Source organism: Prionailurus viverrinus, chromosome F1 (genome assembly GCF_022837055.1).
Source record: "Prionailurus viverrinus isolate Anna chromosome F1, UM_Priviv_1.0, whole genome shotgun sequence".
NCBI classification, from domain to species: Eukaryota; Metazoa; Chordata; class Mammalia; order Carnivora; family Felidae; genus Prionailurus; species Prionailurus viverrinus.
In genome coordinates, this window is record NC_062577.1 from 4,013,778 (window position 1) to 4,038,583 (window position 24,806).

The 24,806-nt window shown below is 41.3% G+C and overlaps 1 protein-coding gene across 6 annotated transcripts in view; it reads right to left on the bottom strand.

Annotated features, from left to right (window-relative positions):
- The window catches only part of SDCCAG8 (SHH signaling and ciliogenesis regulator SDCCAG8), a 249,215-nt gene that overhangs the window by 57,888 nt on the left and 166,521 nt on the right, over positions 1-24,806 (bottom strand). For 4 of the 6 annotated variants that reach the window (XM_047840473.1, XM_047840472.1, XM_047840471.1 and 1 more), the window contains one exon: positions 20,600-20,731. The exons of 1 other annotated variant lie outside the window; for it this stretch is intronic. In XM_047840473.1, the coding sequence (XP_047696429.1) occupies positions 20,600-20,731 (132 nt within the window). Of the gene's footprint in view, positions 1-20,598; positions 20,732-24,806 lie in introns of those variants that run through there. One more of the 6 variants, XM_047840474.1, reaches the window with a different exon arrangement.

Below are 24,806 nucleotides of genomic sequence, written 5' to 3' on the forward strand. Positions count from 1 at the left end.
ACACAGGCACGAAGATACAGTTGAACGCAACACTTGAGTGTCTGAGGGAAGCCACCCCAGGAAGTTGGCTGCAGACACATCCCAGCAGCAGGCCACCATGGTTACTGCTTGACATATCTCCTTTTTATAAATCCAGTGTCTATGAAGTCAAGCAGATCTCCTCCATACTTAGAATCACGGGCAAGAGCAGACCTCGGCCGTTTGGCTACCCAGATGGTTGCAACATCGCTCTAGTTAAATTACAACCAGTGACGCCAGAGGTATAGATCCACATCTGCCCAGAACTGCCAGCTTCCTAAGATCTTTTTCTCAAAGCCTCAGCCTCAAGAAGCACTGCTGAGATAGATGTAAAAATCGCCTCCGGTCATAGTATGGTGAACTATTTACTACACAGCCAAACTTATATCTTGGCTATAAGCCATCATGAATTTAAACTGCTATCTATTTGAGATATTTTAGGAATTGACAATACAAAGTTTTAATCATTTTGCTCCCCAAAGAGCCTCTTTTTGCAACGGAAAGCTGGCACTATTAATCTAGACATAGAAACAGATATTATAGATATTATCTTTAACACCCATCCTTTCTAGGGCATAGTGCAGAGTATAGATTGAGATTTGGGTCAGTGATAAAAATTTCTTCTCCTAGGGGTGCCTGGGTGGCTCAGCCAATTGAGCATCCAACTTTGGCTCAGGTCATGATCTCACGGTTTGTTGAGTTCGAGCCCCACGCCGGGCTCTGTGCTGACAGCTCAGACCCTGGAGCTGCTTTGGATTCTGTGTCTCCCTCTCTCTGTATCCCTCCCCTGCTGACACTCTGTCTCTCTCTCTATCTCAAAAATAAATAAACATTTAAAAAAATTTTAAAAATTTCTTCTCTTATTCATCAAACTTTTCTATGATGCTAAAATTTCTATGATGGTAAAGAATTAAGCTGAATATAAGGCATTTCTTTTTATAACTGAGCCCAGAAAGAGCAACCTCAATGTTAAGATAGTTCAATGTTCACATTTCCTATAACTTTTTTTTTTTTTTAAGGACACAGAGTTTCCTGGCCACTGGATGGTTGATTAAAATTCCCTGTTTCATGATTAGCTGTCTCAAATTTTGGAAAATACACCCTAACAATATGGATTCCAATAAAATGCCACACCCAGGGCACACCATTTCACTGCATGTGTATGAAGAGCTGCGGCAAAGCAACTGAACCAGGAGAGAGGAAAAATAATGTAAAAATGAGGGGAGTCCTAGACAAACAAGGGGAAGGTAGGGAAGGAAGGGGCAGGTGAGTAGCCCTCACTGGCGGGAAAGCAGCCCCGTGTGAACCACACATTTGGCATATTTAACACCCATCCTTTCTCCCATGCCCACATTTGCAGAGGGCTGGGTGAGCTCCACTTAGCAGCTAGAGTAGGCAATGCATCAGCTGGATGGATGTCTACTTTCTCTCTCGTCTAGCATATAAACACTAACAATTTGCATTTAGTGCAAGAGAGTGACTCGAAAGTCACTTTCATGCTGCTTTTCTATATTTCTACAAAATGCCTTTAAAATCCCCGCTCCTTACTGGGTGCTCAGTCAATGAAGTGTTTGACTCTGGATTTCAGCTCAGGTCATGATTTCATGGTTTGTGGGCTCAAGCCCTATGTTGGGCTCCTGACAGTATGGAGTCTGCTTGGGATATTTTCTCTCTCTCTCTCTCTCTCTCTCTCTCTCTCTCTCTCTCAAAACAAATAAACGTTAAAATACCTGCTTTTTAAACTGTCGCATACTTTTCATGGATGATAAGGAGAAAATGGTTCTGCTTATCATGTTCATACATACACAAACATTTCAAGGAGAGTAACAATTTTTTTAACCAATTAATTTCTGGAAAACAAAGGCCCAGAAAATCACCGTATATCATCAGGATATTATCAGAAAACCAAACATGCTCTTTAAATCTGTTACATTTCCACCGCCAGCGAGCAGTCTGCATGTTATGCATGGCGAGAACAATGCATGAACTTGCTTTACCCCCTAAATGTACATGTTCAACTAAACAAAGGAAAACGCTTTAAAGGGTCTAAAGACATTGTTCCTTGTGTAATCACTTCCGAAGTTATTTTGTTCAAAATTACCAAAGAAATGTTAAAAACAACAAGGAATCCCACAAAGGAGTCCATTCATCATGTTCAATTGATTCTAGATTGCAATCTTTTGTGCAACATCAGAGCTAAAAGAGCACAAAAGCCTGGTGCCCAAGGGGCTGGGCGTCCGGCTTGCAAATGCACGAGTCCTGCCTGCCACGCTGAGGCTCCAGCTCTTCCTGAGACTGCCCTGTGAGCTCTCCGACCAGCAGATAAACCACCCTGCCTCAGCCAGGTCTGCCTCGGAACACAACCCCACAAAAAGCAGCCTAAAACTGAGTATCTCCTGAGAAAATGGAAGGTTCGGCCATCTCATCAGCAGAGCCCAGCTAGTGTTCAAGGGAAGCCTGCTATTTTGGGTTTTTCTTTTCCTTTGATTTATTTTCTAGTTAGCGATGGCCTACTATTTAATTGGAATTGCAAAATAAGACCCAAGAATGAATTATTTTCTTTAACAAAAACATACATTGCAGCAGCAGACCTGAAGCTCCTGTCAGTCTCAGAACAACCCAAGGCGGGGCGCGGTGGGGGATACATTCTCCCCTCCTTTTATGGATGAGGACACTGAGTCACTGAGAGAGGAGTGCCTTGCCCAAGAGGAGTGACAGCCTGTTCAGCAGTGGGGCTGGGATTAGAACCCAGGCAGAAGGCTTCAGAAACTGCATGTTCTTAACCACTATGCACCATATGCTCCACTGGTAATTAAAAAATCTTTTCAAAAACTCATTTAGTCTTGCTGTAACAGGTTGGGTGTGGGGGGAGCTCTAGGCACATCAGCCTGAAGAGCCCCTAGCAGGGAATTTGACTTTTAGATGTCACACTGTCACTCACAGGTTGGAATGGGGAAATCTGCCAGGGAACTTCACAGCTCAGGACTCCAGGGTCCTGGGGACCAGCCCTAGCTCAGATGCTGGCTGGTGGGGGACCCTTGCGGAGGTACTGCAGTATGAACTCTGGTGTTGGATGGCCCTGCATTTCTAGATCGGCCCTACCACTATGCATTAGCTAAGTGACAATGGTGACCATGGTAAGTCACATAACCTTTAGGAGTCTCAGTTTGCCCCTCTAAAACACAGAAGACAAGAATACTATCTTAAGAGTACTGATCTAATAGTTGCATTCCATACGGCCTCTCTGCTGCTTTACTTACAAAACTACGGTCTTGTGTCAGAGATCACCAAGTCCCAACTGCCTAAGACGCACTGGGATTCCATGACACCATGACTGTAAGACAGCTGATCTTATAATAATGCTATATTTATATAGTGCAGAGTTTCCCCCTCCCCCAGTTTTCATACCTAGGATCTGATTTGATCCTCATAATTATTTTACATGGTCTTTAATCCCCATTTCACGGATAAGGAAATTAAGGCTCAAAGAGCTTACTTAAGCCTGTCCAAAATCCTATGTTGGCAGGTGACATAAACCCCGAGCTTCTGCTCCCTAGCCACTGTCCTTTCCTTATGATAATTTGTTGTTTCCACAGAAGACAGGAAACCTATTTGCAGTAAGCTTGCAAATTAATGAAGAAAAAATGAAGGAATAAGAAAAATAGAAATAACTACTGACTGCTGTAGGGTCCCAGAGGAATGGAGTAGCGGTCTCTGGGTGCGGTATGTCATGGAGCTTGTCCTGAGGAAGAGTCTCAGGCATCCAGAGAGTACGGCACTCAGTCTTGCCTGGAAAGGAAAAGAAGCCAAGGTAGAGATTCCAGGAGGAGAAGTGAAGAAAAGAAAATGAAAGACACCTAACCAAAGACACATTTGCAGGAATGAGCATAGTCAGTGAAAGGTCATGGATCGGTCTGGAAGAGAAGAAGCAGCAGAGGGTACAGGGAATGCACATAATGAAGTCTCTCTCAAGGGCTGGCCTTGAGGCTGACACTATGTAATGTCATTACCCCTGACAGGTGTATCAATCAGCGTCTCTTGGTGCCACCTTCTCCTGGGCTCTCAGTACCTCACTGCTGCCCTCGAGCCCACTGGTCCCATGGTGGCCATCTTGGTCTGCCACTGAGGCACACTGCCCACATCTCAACTCATGGGCTCCTCCTGCCACTCAGAGTCAAATGCCATGTCAAACCCTAGAATTTAGGATCTGGCTTCTGAGGTAGCTGTAAAAGGACTGGTTAATTTAGTCCAAAGTGCAGGTGAATTATCTCCCATGGGGAAAATTCTGGACCCACGGGAGACATGAGACAGAACCTGGACAGATAAAACTCGCTCTCTTTTCCTCCCTCCAGTGGGCTACTGGGAGGCAATTTCTTTGTAACAGGTTTGTCCAGAAGCATCTGTATGGTTGTGTCTCTATGGTTTATTATGAAACAGTCACCAGTATGATAATACATCGTCTTACATTGTTCTCCATTCTTCCATGCCTCACCTTCCTTTCCCTCACTCATTGTCCTGGGATAGCAGCAAGCAAACATCTGCCCTTAATTCTTGCTTAGGTTCAAAAACAATGGAAATGAAGGGATTGGCAAAATCTTCACTGATATCACGCACTTGGTTAATTAATATATCTAAAAACAGATAGAGAGAAATACACACCAGAGGAATAAGTCATAGAAATGGAAATCATCTCATAATGCAAGAAAAATACTAGCGAAAACAATCTATGAACTCAGGCAATAGAAACAAGGTACAAAATTAAGGATATGAAATGCTGAGCAGAAAGTGTTCAGGGGGCCACTCTGGCTTTGCAAGTGTGAGACAAACATCACCGTATTCAAAAAGTTGACATCACAGACAGTCTTTCCCGATGTAAAATCCTTCAACAGTGCTCAGGATAAACTCCAGGCATTTTTACATGATTCAAGAGAAAGACTCTTCCAGATCTACCCTAACAACGAGGAAAAAGTTAGATAATCAATAAAACCATAACTTTTCTTGAGCCAACCAGGGCTGAGGTCACTAGACAACCACACGAACTCAATTCCAAAAGGTGATATGACGCTCTGAGGAGAGACAGAAACTTTTGAGCTATTTTGTCTTTGGAAGAGACTGGGAAAGAGCAGTGGCCACAATAAATGTAGGTAAGAGGAAAGCAGGTGAAGATTTTAATGGACTCTTAGAGTATGGCCTCTTTAACAGTCTAGAATCCCCATGAGTCCCAGACAGAGGAGGGTAAAAGGGATTTGCACTCATTGTCAAGGACCTCTCCACAGGCTTCCTTCCATTGGATGCTCACAAGAAAGATGGGGGGCAGGAGAGGAGACCACAGAGCTCCCCTTGTACCTCTCCAGCTGGGGCACAAACACAAAACCCTGCCCCCTAACTAGACTCTTTTGTCATACAAAGCAAAAGCCTCAAGCTTCTGGATGAGGGGTAAGAAACCTGAGGAAAAGGTCCTGGGGGAAGGTGAGAGGTAAAAGCTATCTTCCTCTGGAAGATGGGTGGAAACCTTGTGCACAGGGACCAAGGAATAGACAGTTACTGAGGGAGGGGTAGAAGCAAATCCATCATGGTGTGATAACAAATGTCTGAAATGCAGCTCTCGGGGGTGGTGGGGATGGGGAGAGAGAAGAGGTCCTCTTTCACGTCTGCCGATTTCTGTGATGTGAATCCTTCTGCCACAGCCAATTTAAAACTACCAACACGGGGGCACCTGGGTGCCTCAGTCAGCTGAGTGTCTAACTTCAGGTCAGGTCATGATCTCACGGTTCATGTGTTCAAGCCCCACATCAGGCTTGCTGCTGTCAGCACAGAAGCCACTTTGGATCCTCTGTCCCCCTGTCTCTCTGCCCCTCCCCTACTCACATTCTCTCTCAAAAATAAATAAAATATTAAAAAAAATAAAACTACCAACATGATGTCAAATGCCTCACACATTTCTAAAAATTTAATAATCAGCTCCAGCATACAAAGGAGCTGACCCTGTGGAAGCCTTCCTATGAAGTCCATCCCATCCCCATCCCCATCATAAGCCATGATGACAGTCTAATAGAAAGGCTAGAAATAAAAACAAACAAACAAACAAAAAAGCATCAGAAATAAAGAATACATGTGATGGGCCTATTGGCAGAAGGAACTCAACAGACTGGGAAAATCATTAAGTTTGAAGACTGGCCAACAGAAATGATCCCAAGTGAAATACAAAGATGGGGGAGAGAGTCTAGAATGGTATACCCAAGAGCTACGGGCCACCATCAGATGGTCTAATCAATGTGTAAGCAGAGGTCCTGAAGGAGGAGAGACAGGGAGAGGATGGGAAGACCTGACCCCTCTGCCTACTTCCTCCACCTCATCTACTATTCAGTCTCCCTTTAGATTTTAAAGCCATGGTGTCAGTTCTTGAAGAGACCATGTTCTCCTTGACCCCCAGGACCTTCACACACGTACTCCTTTTTCTCGGTTAAGATTACTTCTACCTCTTTCCAGGATTCAGTCAGGAACTGTTTCTCTAAAGAACTGTACCCTGTCCCTCCAAACCTGGGTAAGGTGCCAGTCTGACGTGCTCCCAGAGCACCCTGGGTTAATCGTATTAGAGTAGATTATTCCACTGGGATTACCGTGTGCTTCCCTTGTGGGTCTGGAAACTCCTTAAGGGTAGAGATGATGGCTTTTTGCTTTTGTATGCTCAATGCTTAATAAATGTTACTAAATATAAGGATATATTAATACGCCAGAAGATATAAAATAGAGCTCAAGCCAGACAATCTAGTACAGGTTTTCATATTTAACATGCAATGTTTAAAATTCTAGTTCACAGCAAAGCAACAAACATGACTACTGATATTAAAAATAGATCCTACTTAACTTAAAAGCACAAAATTAAATTTTGTTTATTAAAAAATTTTTTTAAGTTTATTTATTTATTTTGAGAGGCAGAGCACACAGGAGGGGAGGAGGGAGGGAGAGAAAGAGAGAGAAAGAGAATCCCAAGCAGGCTCCACACTGTCAGTGCAAAGCCCGATGTGGGGCTCGAACTCACAAACCATGAGATCATGACCTGAGCTGAAATCAAGAGTCAGACGCTTAACTGACTGAGCCACCCAGGCACTCCAGCACTAAATTAACTTTTGAATCATAGGGTTAAGGTAATGAAAACGCTCATGAGACGTTCTCAGTCTACCTAAACAATAAAACCAGAGACAGAAATTTGGCTCTAAAGAGTGAGCTCACTCAAAGCGGTTTACGTTGGAAGAAATGCGTAGGGATTTTAAGCATGGAAATACACTTTTTGTCCTGTAATGTCAGAACAGAAATTTGCCTGCTCTTTCTAGCAAAGGCTCTGTCCAAAGAGTGTTCAGTGCACATAACCTCTAGTGGTTCTTTGTACAATTTGAACATATGTTTAGTACTTATTTTTAATTGAATATTTTTCAGTATCCAGACTTAATTGTGAAAAAATATAATATAATAAACATTATAAAAATATTATAACTGGCTTATAATGGTTGGTTTGCTAAAATATTTGTCTCCAAAATGGCATTAGCTATTTCCTACTGCTTTATGTTCTTAGAGTTTTTATTTTTAAATTTTTAAACGTTGTAACAATTTCCTTCCCAGGAATAGAAGTTAAAATCTGTTAGTTTTTTGTTTGGTTGTTTGTTTGTCTATTTGTCCTCCTCACTCCCAACTATGCTGAAAATATGACTTTTTAAAACAAGTATCCCTTTTGAAATTTTATTTGGGGCTCATACTGAACACTTCCACCACTGAATGGAGCACGTATACACATAAACACACACACATTCACATACTCTCACTTAGAAAACCTTAGACATATCCCAGGTATGGTCCAAGATTTTTCTCCATACACCAGTTGTTGGAGATTCAGAAGGGATTTCCCCATAGAAACAATATTTACGTAAACATGGTATTTTATTTCACAGACTAGCTCATGAGAGCCATTTTAACCCATAATGTAAATAAACTACCTTCTAGAATGTTCGCCTCTGAAGTTCTTGTTCCATCCCCATCCCCAGAATCTGGAAGAGAGCCTGGCGTGTGTTAATGGGCTGATAAGTATGTTGAACAGAGGATATTGAATGAATAATAGTGCGAAACATTTGTTGAGCACTAAGTCTGTGTCAGGCACCATTCTAAAGACTTTTCATGGATTATTTTAGGCAACGATCACATTCCTATAAGGTTGCATTTTTCAGATGAAGGAAGTGAGGGAGTGAGGATGATGAAAAGTAAGATTTCAGGAATTTGCTCATGACCACATGGCTAAGAAGTGGCAAACAAGAAAAACCCAGAGGGTCTGGTACTTGGATGCATGCTCTTAACTACCATACACTTGTCTCTTTACTTCCCGTTTTAGGTCTTACAAGCAGAGGACTAGAACCTGAAGGCAGCTTAAAGAATATAAGTCCCAGAAGGGCAGGGATATCTGTCTGCTTGTCGAGTGATTTATCCAAAGCATATCAGTGCTATATGATAAGGACTCAAAAAAGATTTCATGAATAAATGAAAGGGAGGCTTTTTCCCCCCTTTTCTTGGGTATTGGGCCTATTCTAGAAAGATGTGTGAATTATATTAAAACGTCTGTGGCAACTTCCTTACTCTGTTTTGTTGGGTATCTTTCCATTTCATCTATTCTCAGGTGATCAGCTATGACAGTGCCTGCCTTCTTCCAATTGTAGTGTCTAGACAGGCTGCTCTAAATAACGTATTATCCACTCCCGGATCAGAATTCTAATTCCTGGAGTTACAACCTCCTCTGTTATTGGGAGGAAAGCAATCTGACTTCAGGTCTTCCCATTAAAATATAATCGAACCTGGCTTCCAGCCCTCTTAGGGACTTGTCAATAATACATGGAATAATTGGATTTTAAAGTGATTGCTGGCTAACCCCAACTGGCTCATAATTTTGGTATAATTTGGGGGGAAAGGGTCAAGTTTTCTAAGTTGTTCCTGGTTTTCGTAGCTTCCTCCTTTCCTCTACACAATACTCTCAGATCGTTTGTCCTTAGACCCTCTAGGGAGGCAGCCTACCTAATTCCCCACATCTCCATGGTCCAGCAACATGAAGGCTAGAGATACCCAAGAAACATTTCAAAATAAACAGGATGCAGCTTCTTTCTCAGCACCATATGGATTACTTATCATCTTCTATAATTTTATATTACAAAATAATGGTATATAAATACATCTAAAATAGCACAGGAGTTATGTTGATTTACTTTTAACAGTATGTTGTCAGTTACCCAAAAAATACAGATTCCCAAGCAGCACATCGCCAAAGCAGTGCCTCTCTAAAGCAAATTGGTGAGGGTGGGAGGAGATGGGAGGTGGGGATTATACATACATTTGCTTTAGCAAGACAGATGCAGACAATTCACTCTGAATTACAATTCATACCGGACTTGAAACACAGTTATGGAGAAGACAATACGCTGCCGGAGCAAGTACGCAATATGGAACCCTGGGAGGTTAACAAAACAACTCAGGACAAATGAAATTAACTACCATGAAGCTAAATGAAGAGCATTTTACAAGTGAAAGCAAGAACAGCAGCATTAAACACCCAGATGACCTCAGGGCAACACTAATGAGACATCAGTAACTGCATGCCCTGCGCCCCCAGATCATCAGAAGTCAAACTACCTGAGTTTGTGTGGGGTCCTGGGAGATTGGCAAGGCGCGGAAGCCAGTGGAATATTGCGTTAGCATTCTCAATAAATTGTTTTGATTATAAAAACTAAATCTTGGTACTTTTAAAACTTCCACGGGGGCGCCTGGGTGGCACAGTCGGTTAAGCGTCCCACATCAGCCAGGTCACGATCTCGCGGTCCGTGAGTTCGAGCTCCGCGTCGGGCTCTGGGCTGATGGCTCAGAGCCTGGAGCCTGTTTCCGATTCTGTGTCTCCCTCTCTCTCTGCCCCTCCCCCATTCATGCTCTGTCTCTCTCTGTCCCAAAAATAAATAAACGTTGAAAAAAAAATTAATAAAAAAAAAAAACTTCCACGTAATAGATTTTAAACTGCCCCTGAGAACTGCAGAATGGTCCTATGATGTTGGGTCAATCTTCTGCCATCATGACCTAGGGCACTTAGGTTTGTAAGTTGATTAGTCTTCTAAATGAGGGAAGATCAACTCAAAACATTTCCTCAGGGACAGGAAAAGCTGTATGACTATAGACCCAAAGCCAACATCAATGGACTTCTGATTCACACAAGTCAGAACAAGAGATCAAACAAACACTCCAGGACAACCGACTCTTGCCCAGGCTGCCAATGGAGGTGAGTCCCCCGAGATACCCCTTCTTCTTGCCTGTGGAGCTCCTGGAGACATGAGAACAGCAGGAGGGACCTCCCAGGAGATGGTCTGTGATGCCACTCTGGAGCTCTCTGCCCCCCATCAGCCCAAACAGAGGGAGCCTGCAACCAGGGGAGAGAGGCAGAGGGAGTAGACCCTTTTCACCTCTGTACCCCCTAGCCTCGAGTGGTGACTGGGACTAAGTAGATGCCCGATAAACAGAGAATAAGCCAATTCTGGCCTCAGCTCACTTTACCAGGACCCTATCTGGGAAGCCACATTCATAAGCTCATATCCTTCTCTGAGCCACCTCTGCGCAATGCAAGAGGTGACCCACTCCTGGTCCAGGATTAATCCTGGCTCAAGCTTGGTGTCCTGGAAATCTCCAAATTCATCTGATTCTCAAACCCCTTCCAGAAATACATACTTTTGTGAACCCCCTTAGGAATCAGTGAAATGATTTCATAGTTTTTATATGGTATGATTAAGAGAGATTTTTAAAGTAATAAATTGTATTTGGGATAGGTATACATTAAAACTTTTTAATATAAGGCTTATTTTTAAAGTAATTTTCCTGAACCTGAAAATGTCCTAAGAAACATCACCTATTAAAAAATATGATGAGAAATGGATTTGCATGGTCTCTACCTATCTCCCCACAAGATGCTTAATAATTTCTCTTGAGCGGAGAGATCTGGCAGACACTATCTCGACCAAGTGATCAAAGTCCACACCACCAGTGGCAGGACATGGTGACGGCTCGTTCCCCTCAACATGATGCACTGAGGACACAACCCTGTGGGATTCATGCCAAAAATGCCCGACCTCAGCCTAACGATGAGGAAAACTCAGACAAACCCACACTGACAGCCACTCCACAGACGGGGCAGTTCTCATCCAAAGTGAGGCACTGTCACAGATCAGGTTTTTCCACACGAGAGAAATTATTAAGTGTCCAAAGACTACTAAAGAGGGGCACCTGGGCGGCTCAGTCAGTTAAGCATCTGACTTCGGCTCAAGTCATGACCTTGCGGTTTGTGGGTTCGAGCCCCGCTTCAGGCTCTGTGCTGACAGCTGAAGCCTGGAGCCTGCTTCAGTTCTGTGTCTCCCTTGCTCTCTGCCCCTCCCCTGCTTGCTCTCTCTCTCTCTCTCTCTCTCTCTCTCTCTCTCTCTCAAAAACAAAAAACATTTAAAAAAAAAAAAGAGAGAGAGAGACTACTAAAGAGAACTACATGCAACATAGAATCTTCGACCAGAACTGGAATATTAGGGGGAAAACTAGTGACATTCTAATAAGGTCTAGAGATTAGTTCCTACGATTGCATCAGTGCTAATTTTCTGGGTCAGATAACTGAACCGTGGTTATTTCAGATGCTTACATTTGGGGGTAGTTGGGGTGAAGGACATACAGGAAGTCTCAACTTTTCTGTAGGTCAAATTTTTCAAAATAAAAAGTTAAATAAAAGTAATTTTCTGGGAATGCAAGCTGGTGCAGCCACTCTGGAAAACAGTATGGAGGTTCCTCAGAAAAACTAAAAATAGAACTACCCTACGACCCAGCAATTGCACTACTAGGCATTTATCCACGGGATACAGGTGTGCTGTTTGGAAGGGACACGTGCACCCCCATGTTTATAGCAGCACTATCAACAATAGCCAAATGTCCATCGATGGGTGAATGGATAAAGAAAATGTGGTATATGTATATGCAATGGAGTATTACTTGGCAATCAAAAAGAATGAAATCTTGCCATTTGCAACTACCTGGATGGAACTGGAGGATATTATGCTAAGTAAAATTAGTCAGTCAGTGAAAGACAAAAATCATATCACTTCACTCATGAGGATTTTAAGAGACAAAAGAGATGAACGTAAGGGAAGAGAAACAAAAATAATATAAAAACAGGGAGGGGGACAAAACAGAAGCAACTCATAAATATGGAGAACAAACAGAGGGTTACTTGAGGGGTTGTGGCAGGGGGGATGGGCCAAATGGGTAAGGGGCACTAAAGAATCTACTGCTGAAATCATTGTTGCACTATACGCTAACTAATTTAGGTGTAAATTTTAAAAAATAAAAAAATAAAATAAATAAAGTAATTTTCTGGGGCACCTGGGTGGCTCAGTCAGTTAAGCATCTGACTTCGGTTTAGGTCCTGATCTTACAATTTGTGGGTTCAAGCCCCACATCGGGCTCTGTGCTGACAGCTCGGAGCCTGGAGCCTGCTTCAGATTCTGTGTCTCCCTCTCTCTCTGCCCCTCCCCTGCTTGTGCTCTCTGTCTCTCAAAAATAAATGAATGTTAAAAAATTTTTTTAAAAATAATTTTCCTATGTAACAAATAATGCCAGCTATTTCATGTACATAAATTAAATTCTTAATGAATTAATTATATAAGCAAAAAGGCACAATTGGCCAGTAACATAATACGTTTTAGGAACAAAGTGTTCTCTAAAATGTAGATTTTAAATTAAATTGATGTATAAGAATCAAAAACCTACAAAAATAGCTACATGATATTTTTGAGGATTCTTGTTTTTTTTAATGCAAAATTCAACTGTTACTCTTATTGCTTCATTTGTCTATTGTCTGTTTTTTTTTTTTTTTGAGAGTAGTTTAAGACTCACAGCAAAACTGAGGGGAAGGCACAGAAACTTTTCATATACCCTCCCGTCCCCACACATGTGTAGACCACCAGCCACTATCAGCATCCCCAGAGAGCAGCACATTTGTTACAACTGATGAATGGACATTGACACATCACAATCACCCCCAAGTCCACGGTTTACATTAGGTTCATTCTTGGTGTTCTTCATTTTATGGGTTGAGACAAATGTAGAATGACATGTAGACATGCAGACACTATTAGGGTATCATCCAGAGTATTTTCACCGCCCTAGAGATCCTATGTTCTCCTCCCCACTGGTACCCATGGCAACCACTGATCTTTTTACTGCCTCTGTCATTTTGTCTTTTCCAAAATGTTATACAGTTGGAATCATGCAACACGTAGCCTTTTCAGACTGGCTTCTTTCACTTAGCAATAAACATTTAAGGTTCCTCCATGTATTTTCAAGGCCTGAGAGCTCATTTCTTTATAACGCCGTGTGACATTCCACTGTCTGCTCGTTCCACACTTTATCCATGCACCTACTGAAGGATACCCTACTTGTTTCCCAGTTTTGACAATTATGAGTAAAGCCTCTTATAGACATCTCTGTATAGGTTCTTGGGTAGACACAAGTTTTCAACTTCTTTGGGCAAATACCAAAAAGCATGACTGCCGCACCATACATTCAGTTTGGTAAGAATTTGCCGAACTGTCTTCCATTTTGCATTCCCACCAGCAGTGAATGAGAGTTCCTACTGCTCCACATCCTTGCTAGCATTTGATGGTGTCGGTGTTCTGGATTTTGACCATTCTAACAGGTATGTAGTGGTACCTCACTGTAGTTTTAATTTGCGCTTCCCTGAGGACATATGATTTGGAGCATTTTTCTTATTTGCCATCTGTATCTCTTCTCTAGTGGGGTGTCTGCTAAGGTCTTTGGCCCATTTTTTAATTGGGTTGTTTGTTTTCTTACTGTTGAGTCTTAAGAGTTCTTTGAGTATTTTGGACAATAATCCTTTATCAGATACGCGATATTTTCTTCCAGGCTGTGGTTTGTCTCTTCTCATTCTCTTGACATCATGTTTCTCAAAGCAGAAGTTTTACACTTAAATAAAGTCCATCTTACCAATTACTTCTATCCTGGATCACGCCTTTGGTGCTGTGTCTAAAAACGTCATCACCATTCCCAAGGTCGTCTGGGTTATCTTCTAGGAGTTTCAAAGTTTTGAATTTAATATTTTGGTCTGTGATCCATTTTGAGTTAATTTTTGTGTAAGGCGTAAGATCTGTGACTCGATTTACTATTTTCTTTTTTCTTTTTTTTTTTTTTTTGCACGTGGATGTCCACCTATCCCAGCACCATTTGTTGAAAAAGCTATCTTCGCTCCGTCGTATTGTCTTTGCTCCTTCATCAAAGATCATTTGACTATATTAATTTGAGCCTAGTTCTCTCTGTCCCGTTCCATGGATCTATTTGTCCATTCTTTCTCAAAGACTACACTGTCTTGATTACTCCAGTAAGTTGGATGTCAGATAGAGTCAGTCCTCGAACTTTGCTCCTCTCTTTCATTATATTGAAATTGTCTTGGCTATTCTGGATCTTTTGTCAGTCCATACAAACTTCAGAAGTAGTTTGCCACTACCCACATAATCACTGAAATTTTAATTGGGATTACATTAAATCTATAGGTCAGGTTGGGAAAAACTGACATCTTGACAATATTGACTTTTCTTATCTATGAACATGGAATATCTCTCCCTTTATTAATTCTTTGATTTCATTCATCAGAGCTTTGTAGTTTTCCTCATATAAATCTCGTACATATTTTGTTAGAGTTATACCTAAGTACTTAATTTCTAATTGTTAATATAAATGGTGTTGAATTTTTAATTTCAAATTCCAGTTGTTCATTGCTGGTATTTAGAAAAGTGATTAATTTTCATATATTAACCTCGTATCCTGCAACCTTATTATAACTGCTTATTACTTCCAGTAATTTTTTGTTGATTCATTCATATTTTCTACATAGATGTCACGTCATCTACAAAGACAGTTTTCTGTCATCCTTCCCAGTTTTTATGCCTTTTATTTCCTTTTCTGTCTTACTGCATTAGCTAGAACTTCCAGTGTGATGCTGAAAAGGAGGGGTGAAAGGGAATATCCTCATATCTGATCTTTGTGGGAAAGTTTCAAATTTCTCACCATTAAGTATGATATTAGCACTAGGTTTTTTGTACATGTTCTGTATCAAGCTGAGGAAGTTCCCCTCTACTTCTAGTTTTCTGTGAGTTTTTATCATGAATGGGTGTTGGATTTTTTCAAATGCTTTTTTCTGTGTCTATTAATATGATCATGTGCCCATTTGTGTGATGGGTTACATTAACTGATTTTTGAATGTTAAACCAGTCTTACACACGTCAATGATAAATCGTACTTCAATGTAGTGTATAATTCTTTTAAAATATTGTTGGGGGTGCCAGGGTGGCTCAGTCAGTTAAGCATCTGACTTTGGCTTACGTAATGATTTTACAGTCCATGAGTTTGAGCACTGCATCAGGCTCTCTGCTGTGAACATGGAGCCACTTTGGGTCCTCTGTTCCCCTCTTTCCTTGCCTCTCCCCTTCTCTCTCTCTCTCTCTCTCTCTCAAAAATAAAATAAACATTTTTTCAAAAAGGCTTATAGAAGTCTGACAAAAGTTTAAAAAAATAAAATATTGTTGGATTCTATTTGCCAAATTTTGTCTTATTTTGCTTTTAAATGACAAATTAAGATTTCAGGCTTCTATTTTCAGGTACTTTGCTGAAAACAGTGAAGAGTCTTAATTACCCAAAATTGAAATGTCAGATTAGATAAAAATCAATACTTTCTTTTTCTTTTTCTTTTTTTTTTTAAGTAAGCTCTTGGCCCAACATGCGTCTTGAACTCACAAGTCTGAGATCAAGAGTCATATGCTCTACTGATTGAGACAGCCAGGCGCACCTACCTATTTTTTTTTTAACATTTTATTTATTTTTGAGACAGAGAGAGACAGAGCGTGAATGGGGGTGGGGGGGGGTAGGGTGGGGCGGGTGGTCAGAGAGAGAGCAAGACACAGAATCTGAAGCAGGCTCCAGGCTCCAAGCTGTCAGCACAGAACCCGACATGGGGCTCAAACTCACAAACCACGAGATCATGACCTGAGCCAAAGTCGGACGCTTAACTGACTGAGCCACCCAGGCGCCCCCCCCCCATCCCCATTTCCTATTTTTAACACTGATTTTCAAGGAATAAAATTTCTATTAGGAAAATACAACATAATAGATTTGGTAAAGATCATTTGGAGGTAGTTTATAGAAGAATTACCAATTTAAGACTCATTATTAATTTGTTACATTTCAGGCCTTTGGTCAATGGTTCTTATGTATGTAATGTAAGCTACACGTTACCTTAAGAAAGAAAATAAAACTATGTAAACCTGTATAACTGACAAAGCCCCCAGGATTGCTAGCTATTGTTGGTAACACAACACTTGACCACAGGGCAGCACACGCGTGCACCTAGTGGGTCTCTACTGGCTGTCAGCTTATTCCCTCTGCAAACACTGTGGAGGTCTCCCGTGGTTCTATTTTCTGCAGTGAAATATGGGAATCCACACTTATTTTAAAACATAACCAGAAAAAAGTGCCATTGCTGTCTTTAACGTGAATTCCCTAGACTGCCTTTGTGGACGCCAGGGATTCCAAATCACCACCTGGAAAATGTAACTTTCCTGACTCCACAACTTTAATGAACTTGACAATTAGAATTTAATACATTCACATCTACTCCAACCTAAAACCAAAAATTCTCTGTTTAAAATGTCCTTCCTCATCCATTTCCCTGTCCCCCACTGTTTGGTCTGTCTCTCTTGCTTCCTCAATGCTTCCCACTCTCCTCTGCCGACAGACTTCGTGAGAAAGCAGCTCAAATTTGCTGTATCAGTTTTTCAGCTCATGCTAACTTTTCAGCCCAATAGGGTTGCCATACACTGCTACCAACAATACTTATGTTCGTGTGACCAGTGCCGTGTCTACGTCACCAAGTCCACTGGATAGTTTGAGTCACTCAATCACTCAGCACATCTGGTCGAGCCCTCCTCTTTCCTGAGACATTTGCATCCCTCAGAACACATGACAGCATGCTCTTCCGGCTTTCCACTTATTTCCCAGGTTACTTGTCTTCAAGTCTTTTACCAACCTCTACCTTATCTTTGAAAATACCCATGTTCTTTAGGGTCCAGCAAGCCCTTTTTCCTTCTTACTGTATTCTCCCTCTAGGCGATCCACTACATCATTTACTCCCAAGGTTTCAAATATCCTCGATGGGCCAATGGAGACTTCCATCGCCAGCCCAGACCTGTCCCCTAAGCTGAGTCTCTATGGCCACCTGTTTATCTGACCTTTCCATTTGGATGAGGCATTGGCATGCTGAGTTCCACAGAGTCAAACTTAACACTTGGTCTCCTCCCAAAACCAAGCCATCTCCACTGCAAACCTGCTTCTTTTGAGCATGTCCTCTAAGTGGCACCACTATGTACCCATTGCTCAACTCAGAAATATGGGTATTATCCTTGATGTCCCCCATTACCACCCAACAGAGCCGACCAATTATTAAGTCCTGTTGATTTCACCTCCTACACGTTTCTCCAATCTCTTTACTTCTGTCCATCATTATTACCATCATATCAAGTCCAAGCCATTATCACTAACCTCTCCTGGAGCTCCCTAACTGGAGCTCATGTAAATACTGTGGCTCTGCTCTAACGTATGATCTACTCAGGACCTAGAAAGCTGATTTTTTAATGTTTATTTATTCTGGGGGCAGGGGAGGGACAGAGAGAGAGAGAGGGAGACAGAGGATCCGAAGCAGGCTCTGCACTGTCAGCACAGAGACTGACGAGGGGCTAGAACTCACGACCTGTGAGATCTTGACCTGAGACGAAACCAAGAGTTGGACCCTTAACCGACTGAACCACCCAGGTGCCCCTGGAATGCTATTTTTTAAATGGAAATTTGATCACATCATTCTTTTAAAACCAACAACACTTTTAATTATTTCTGCTCTTTACTAAAAGGATAAAGCTAAAGGTTTGTAATAAAAACTTAACGGCCCTGCCATTAGGTCTGGCGCTCACCTGCCTCTCCAACCTCACCTGTGTTGTTCTTTCCCTTTGTTAAACACACACATTTTTTTCCTTCCTCAGGAGTCCTACCTCAGGATGTTCAATTTTACAGTTTTCTTTTCCCTCGAACAGGAGCTGGTAAACTTTTTTAGGAAAAGACTAGAGAGCAAATATTTTAGGCTTCGTGGGCCAGTAGGTCACAGTCTGACTCAAGCACTCACCTCTTATAGCACAGTCTGACTCAGCACAGATAGCACGTGGATAAGCCACACACAATGGGCTGTGGGCTGGGGCACAGTTTGCCAACTCCTATTCTAGAAAGCTAGACACCCCTATCCCGACACTTACAGATTCATTTCAAGTACCATTTTCCTCACTGAAACTCTTCCTGATCAGGCTAAGCCCTCTTATTTGATGTGCTTTTACCTACCAAGTACATTTCTCTTTCATAGAACTAATTGCTATCACGACTAATTAGATATTTGTGAAAGTCTTTTGTCTATATCCATCTTCCCTGTAAGTCTGTAAATTCCATGACACTGGGGACTATATTTACTTTACTGTTTTATTCCCAGCATGTGGTGGAGAACACGACAGTCAGTAGCAATCAATAAATATTTGTTGAATGAATGAATGATTAATTTGCCATCTGACCTTTAGCCGGCAACTGTTTCTTTTTGAGCCTTAGTTCTCTCCATCTGGAAATGGATGATAGTAACAGCTTAGAACAGATAGAAACAGGTTTGTTTCAAGGTGAGATAACATGGGTGAGTGCATGTTGTGAAATCGAATACAAATTTAGGGGAGAAAAAAACAAGAAAGATGCCTTGATTGCCTAGTATGGGGTACACTGTAGCTCAAGGGGCAGGACAAATCCTGTGGCGGGATTTGCTGGCCCTCCAGCTAAGAAAGCTTTTGCTCTCTTAAGAGGCTGGAAAAAACCAAAACAGAGGGGTGCCGGAGTGGCTCAGTTGGTTAAGAGTCTGACTTTGGTTCAGGTCATGATCTTGCAGTTCCTGAGTTTGAGCTCCATGTTGGGCTCTGTGCTGACAGCTCAGAGCCTGGAGCCTGGTTCAGATTCTGTGTCTCCCTCTCTATCTGCCCCTCCTCTGCTCACACTCCGTGTCTGTTTCTCAAAAATGAATAAACGTTAAAAAAACTTATTTTTTAAAAAAACAAAAACAGAAATGAAACAAAGAACTGTGTGAGAGAAAGCACGTGTGGCCCACAAAACCTAAAATATTTTAGTCTGGTCTAGAACGGTGTCTGAGATTAAGTAAATATTTTAATCAGTAAATAAATGAACAATTAATGTTTTCCCAAAACACTCATATTTTAATATTTTGGTGACTAAAAGGCGGTGCCATTTTCTGACTCCCTTTCTTTTCTTCAATGGAGAAAGTGATCAAAATTGTAAACTACCCCCTCCCCAAAGGCTCTATGTTGACTTTAAATTTAACAGACAAAATAAAAAGAGTCTACAAGCATTTGCATTTTCCTCTCAATTATATCAACAGTTGCTTTTGAAGCAGAGAAGGTGTGGGGTATCAGGGAGGTGGGATAGGAATGGGGACCTGGGGGCCCAGAAAACCACTGGAAAAGCTGGCTGTCGCGTTACACATGGGATTGCCATGTGGAGTCTAAATCGGCAGCAACCAATTCATCGTGTGGTGGACATTATTGAGTTTTTTTCCCATGGGGAATCCATCATTATATAGAAATTATAAACCAAACATTTACAGGAAATGATAAGGAGCTGGGTTTATTACAAAATAATAGTGCACAAATGGAAAGGAATTTGGACTCAAAAGATCAGGCTTCAAGTCTGAACTCTACCTCTTACTCAACCTACCACTGGGAGCAAATCCATTAGTCTCTCTCTGAGCTTGTGTTTCTTCATCTGGAAAAAGGGAGTCAATATCATTGGTGCCATTCAGTGGGTGGCCATTGGGAGCTTTACATACATTTGATCTTTATATCAAGCTGCAAACTGGCCATTACTAGCCCCAAGATACAGATGAAGAAACCGATGCTCAGAGAGGTCAAGTAACTTGCTCAAAGTGATACCACCAGGAAGAACCAAGAGGTGTGGAGTCAAATCCTGACTCGAGCAACACTACCAGTGAAACCTCTGATTAAGATATTTAACCTTCTTGGGCCTTGTACATGTCTTATCTCACAAAACACACGTGAAGCCTAATTTCTATGAAATTCCTCTATATTAAGTTACCGACTTAGACCTTAAAGGTAGATGTTTTCCTACAAAGTTCTCTCTTAAACCTAACTCTATGTCTCTAGAACAGTAAAAAGGGGATATGCTCTCCCTTCTGTGTATCATAAGAACAACTTAAGTTGAGAAAGCATTAATGCTTAAGAGTATTGGATTTCAAGCATGTCTTTTGAGTACCACGGTGACCATGAATTCTATTTATTCCACATCGATTCCCATCCTGTTTTTGAACCAACCCCCTTTTAATATACGGCATGTCAGTTGATTATTAAATCCTTATTACCTTTGCTTCATTATCTCATGTAGTCTCCCATGTTGGACACACTGTTTCTCCAATTCATCATTTCTTCTCTGTAACTTTTCCAGTTTGTCATACGTATACCTTTTCTCTTGACTGAGCTGAGCTATTTCAGATCTAGAGAGGTGAACACACAGAAATGACAAGGTGTTAAAGGTTCTTACCACCAGAGCATGTTTTTACTGTATAACCTTAGCATCACCTTCAACTCCATACTTAAACATAACAGTGTGAAGACAAGTTATTTTATATAAAACAGAATATCTCAGAAATTGCAAACTGTCTAGTGGAGACATACAATGCATTCAGGGACTCAAGTGGTGGGTAGAGAAAGGAATAAAAACTTGCTCCGAAAGACATGGCGTCTTCAAGGAGCGACACAAGAGTGATCATGACTCATATTCATACCCAGTATTTATCGAGTGCCTATCACAGGCCAGCTACCATGCTGTTAAAGGAGCAACCCCAGATCCCATCTCTACGACGGGGAGTGGTTTCTTTTAATTAACATAGCTAATGCAATGGCACATGATTTAAGTCCTATAGTTCCAAAAGGCATAATAATGAAAAATGGCACTCCTCTATCCCCGACCCCATCTCCAGCTTCTCAGTGTAACTACTAGTATTTCAGTGTGTGGTTAAATCAAGATCTCTATTTACATTCTGTGGCTACCTGAATATTGGTCATTGCTGGCTAAGTAGTTTATTATGTCAGTGGGCTTTAGGGTAGGGTGACAGAACGTGAAGCCATCTTATCCAGTGGGAGATTTTTAATATCAGTGTCTATAATTCTTTCCTCTGTGGCCATTCGGCTTCTCAACAGAAGAATCCTCCTGTTCCCTGGTTATTGTGTATAACACTAACCGGCAGTGTTCTAGGGGCTGGTTGGAAATAGAGAGGTAGGGATCTCGCCTTTCAGAATGCAGACTTTCTATTAATTTCTCTCATCTCCCCTTCAGTGCCCCTCTTTTAACCAGAGCCTGCTGGTTTAAGCTCTTCAGAGAGGAAGGCCCTAATTTCCTGGGTGGAGAAGGACAGTCACTGGCTGCATGGGGTGGGGGTGGAACTGTCAATTTTGCTTTCAGTCCTAAGTTCCACTTCTGCCTTCCAAGTTTTTCTGGAATCCTGAGAGCAGATCAGCTTGCTTCACAAAGAAGTGCCCCTCTGTAGACACTGAAGCCTCACCTTCCTCCACTTTGCTACAACAGGTACCATTTCCCTGTCTTCTTTCTGTCTTCACATATTTCATTTTTGGGATCACAGATATGTACTCTGGTGATGATTAATGTCCCTCAGGAAATATGCTTGCTGCCTCTTCTGTATCGTGGAGGATTAGCTCAAGTCTCAAAATCTGAAGATCAGAAAGATATCTCTCCGAGAAAAACTGTATCCCTGTCCTTGATTTAGATAAACCTTGCTCCTGCGGTCACCACCTCCTCATGTTCCACTGCCCCACAGACTGGAACTGAAAGTTTAAAATTCTTGCAATTAAAATACGAGCAGTTAAAGACTGGTTTGTTTCTTGAAGTTCAAGTAAGACACTTGATGCAGAACCACGTCCCTCCGAAGAAAGGATTCCTCCTCCATTAGGTGAGAGAGAGTCTTTTCTTCCCGGTCAAGAGACGAGGTGGGTTTGCTCCGCATCATTGGAAGGACCAAGCGGTGTCACTGTACCAAGCAATTTGTCACTCTGTGTTCACCTCATTCCCCATTTTGTTTTCATCTTGATTCAAACGTCACCTCAAAGGAAGCTCGCCCTGATTAATACTTTGCAGTTCTCAACGTGTCAGCACATTTTTTGAAACTACCTCTGGCTTTTACTCATACATTAGCTTATCATTTATTCCTCTGAATTGTGCCCTATGCCTCATCTTTCTTACTAGATTATACATGAGGGCCGGGATTATCTCATTTTCGAGCTTAGATCAAGTACTCAATCTACATTTGCTTCTTCTAATAAGAATTCACCTGGGGCGCCTGGGTGGCGCAGTCGGTTAAGCGTCCGACTTCAGCCAGGTCACGATCTCGTGGTCCGTGAGTTCGAGCCCCGCGTCAGGCTCTGGGCTGATGGCTCAGAGCCTGGAGCCTGTTTCCGATTCTGTGTCTCCCTCTCTCTCTGCCCCTCCCCCGTTCATGCTCTGTCTCTCTCTGTCCCAAAAATAAATAAACGTTGAAAAAAAAATTAAAAAAAAAGAATTCACCTATATTTGAAATAGTCTAAATCAGTCAATAATGGTTTAGGTTTCTCCTTTCCAAATCACATACAATATACGAGAATGTAATACAGTTATAAGAAATTGTTAGTGTTCTTGCAAGATAGTGTCTCCTATCACAACAAGGGCTATGCGCTGAAATTAATCCCCAAAAGACAAAAAATATCCTTAAACCTGATTAGGAAAACATGCAGAAGAATGTCTGTTCTCAGGTACTTCCCCAGAAAAAAGTCCCTTTTTAAAAGAATAATCATAAAGGAAACATAGACTTTACATTATAAAAATATAAAACCTTTACACACAAAAAATCATAATGTTCATAGTAGCATCCTTTCTAGCAGCAGTCTTGCTCTGCAACCCAGTATCTGCAAACTTAACCCAGAAATATGTCAACAGAAGACTGGTTACGTTACTTATGCAAAGGAATATCAAGAGGCTATTCTGACAGTGTGGCTATTAGTGTTATTCATTGACCTAAAAATATGATATACTGGTAAGAAAGGAAAATAAGTAAAAATCAGCATATAAAGTGATTCCATTTTATAATCAAAAATATTTTTTTAATTAAAAAAATTTTTAATGTTTTATTTTATATTTGAGAGAGTGAGCATGAGTGGTGGAGGGGCAGAGAATGAGGGACACACAGAATCTGAAGCAGGCTCCAGGCTCTGAGTGTCAGCACACAGCCTGACGTGGGGCTCCAACCCATGAACCCAGAGATCATGACCTGAGCCGAAGTCGGACGCTCAACTGACTGAGCCACCCAGGATCCCCTAATCAAAAATATTTTGATGTGTATATCATATATTAGTATTGACTATCTCTAGGTGTCAGAATTAGGAATTTTTTAAAATTTATTTTCCTTTCCCGTATTTTTTGAATTTTTGCAATGGATACCTATTTAAGACAAAAAATAAAGTCATGTTAGCTGAACCTACTGTGGTAATCATTTCACAATACATGTAAATCAAAGCATCATGCTGTACTTCTTAAACGTATACTGATGCACATCAAATATACCTCAATAAACCTGGAAAAAAAATTTTGAAAGTCACTGTGATTTTGAAAAAAATTCATGAAAAACAAAAGGAACCGGGAACAAAATTTGCAAAATTAAAAAAAGAAATGGGAACACATAAAAAAACCTAATCTAAATGATTAGAGGCATCATTTAATAAAGTGCTGTCCCACTCTCCATCAAAATTCCAATTAAAAACAAATACAGAGAGGGCACCTCGGTGACTCAGTCGGTTAAGCGACCGACTTCGGTTCAGGTCATGATCTCATGGTTCGTGAGTTGGAGCCTAGCCTTGGGCTCTGTGCTGAGAGCTCGGAGCCTGGAGCCTGCTTCAGATTCTGTGTCTCCCCTCTCTCTCTGTCCCTCCTCTGCTCACATTCTGTCTGTCTCTCTCTGAAAAATAAATAAACATTAAAAAAAAAACAAATATGGAGAATATAAAACAAATGTTCACAGAGGATGAAACAGAAATGGCCAATGAACATTTATAAAATATACAATTTCCACTATTACTCAAAGAAACGCATAATAAAATCAGATTCTGGTTGAGTATTTATTGCACGCGGACTCTCCACCAGGTAGTGGAACCCATCCTTCATATTAATGATGGCCATTAATTCCTCAGGGCAAGTGTTTCTTTCCTTTTCTCTGTGAGGTAAATAGGAGGTTTAATGATTTGCCTGAGGTCACCGGAATGGTGATTAGGCCCGCCCAGATACAAACACTGGCCTATCCAGCTCTAAAGGGGGCTGTCTGGCCCACCATGCAATATTGCCTCTCACTTTTCCTTTCTTAAATCTCTCACTTTTTCTTGTCACATACTGAGATGGGTACATAAATACTGAGAAGAATTTAGCGTAGTACTTGAGCAAAGTCGTACACATTAATAGCCTTCAAAGGCTTCCTGTGATTGAAACAGAAACAAAAAAAAAGGTTTATTGTTTTTGGACGAATGATCCCC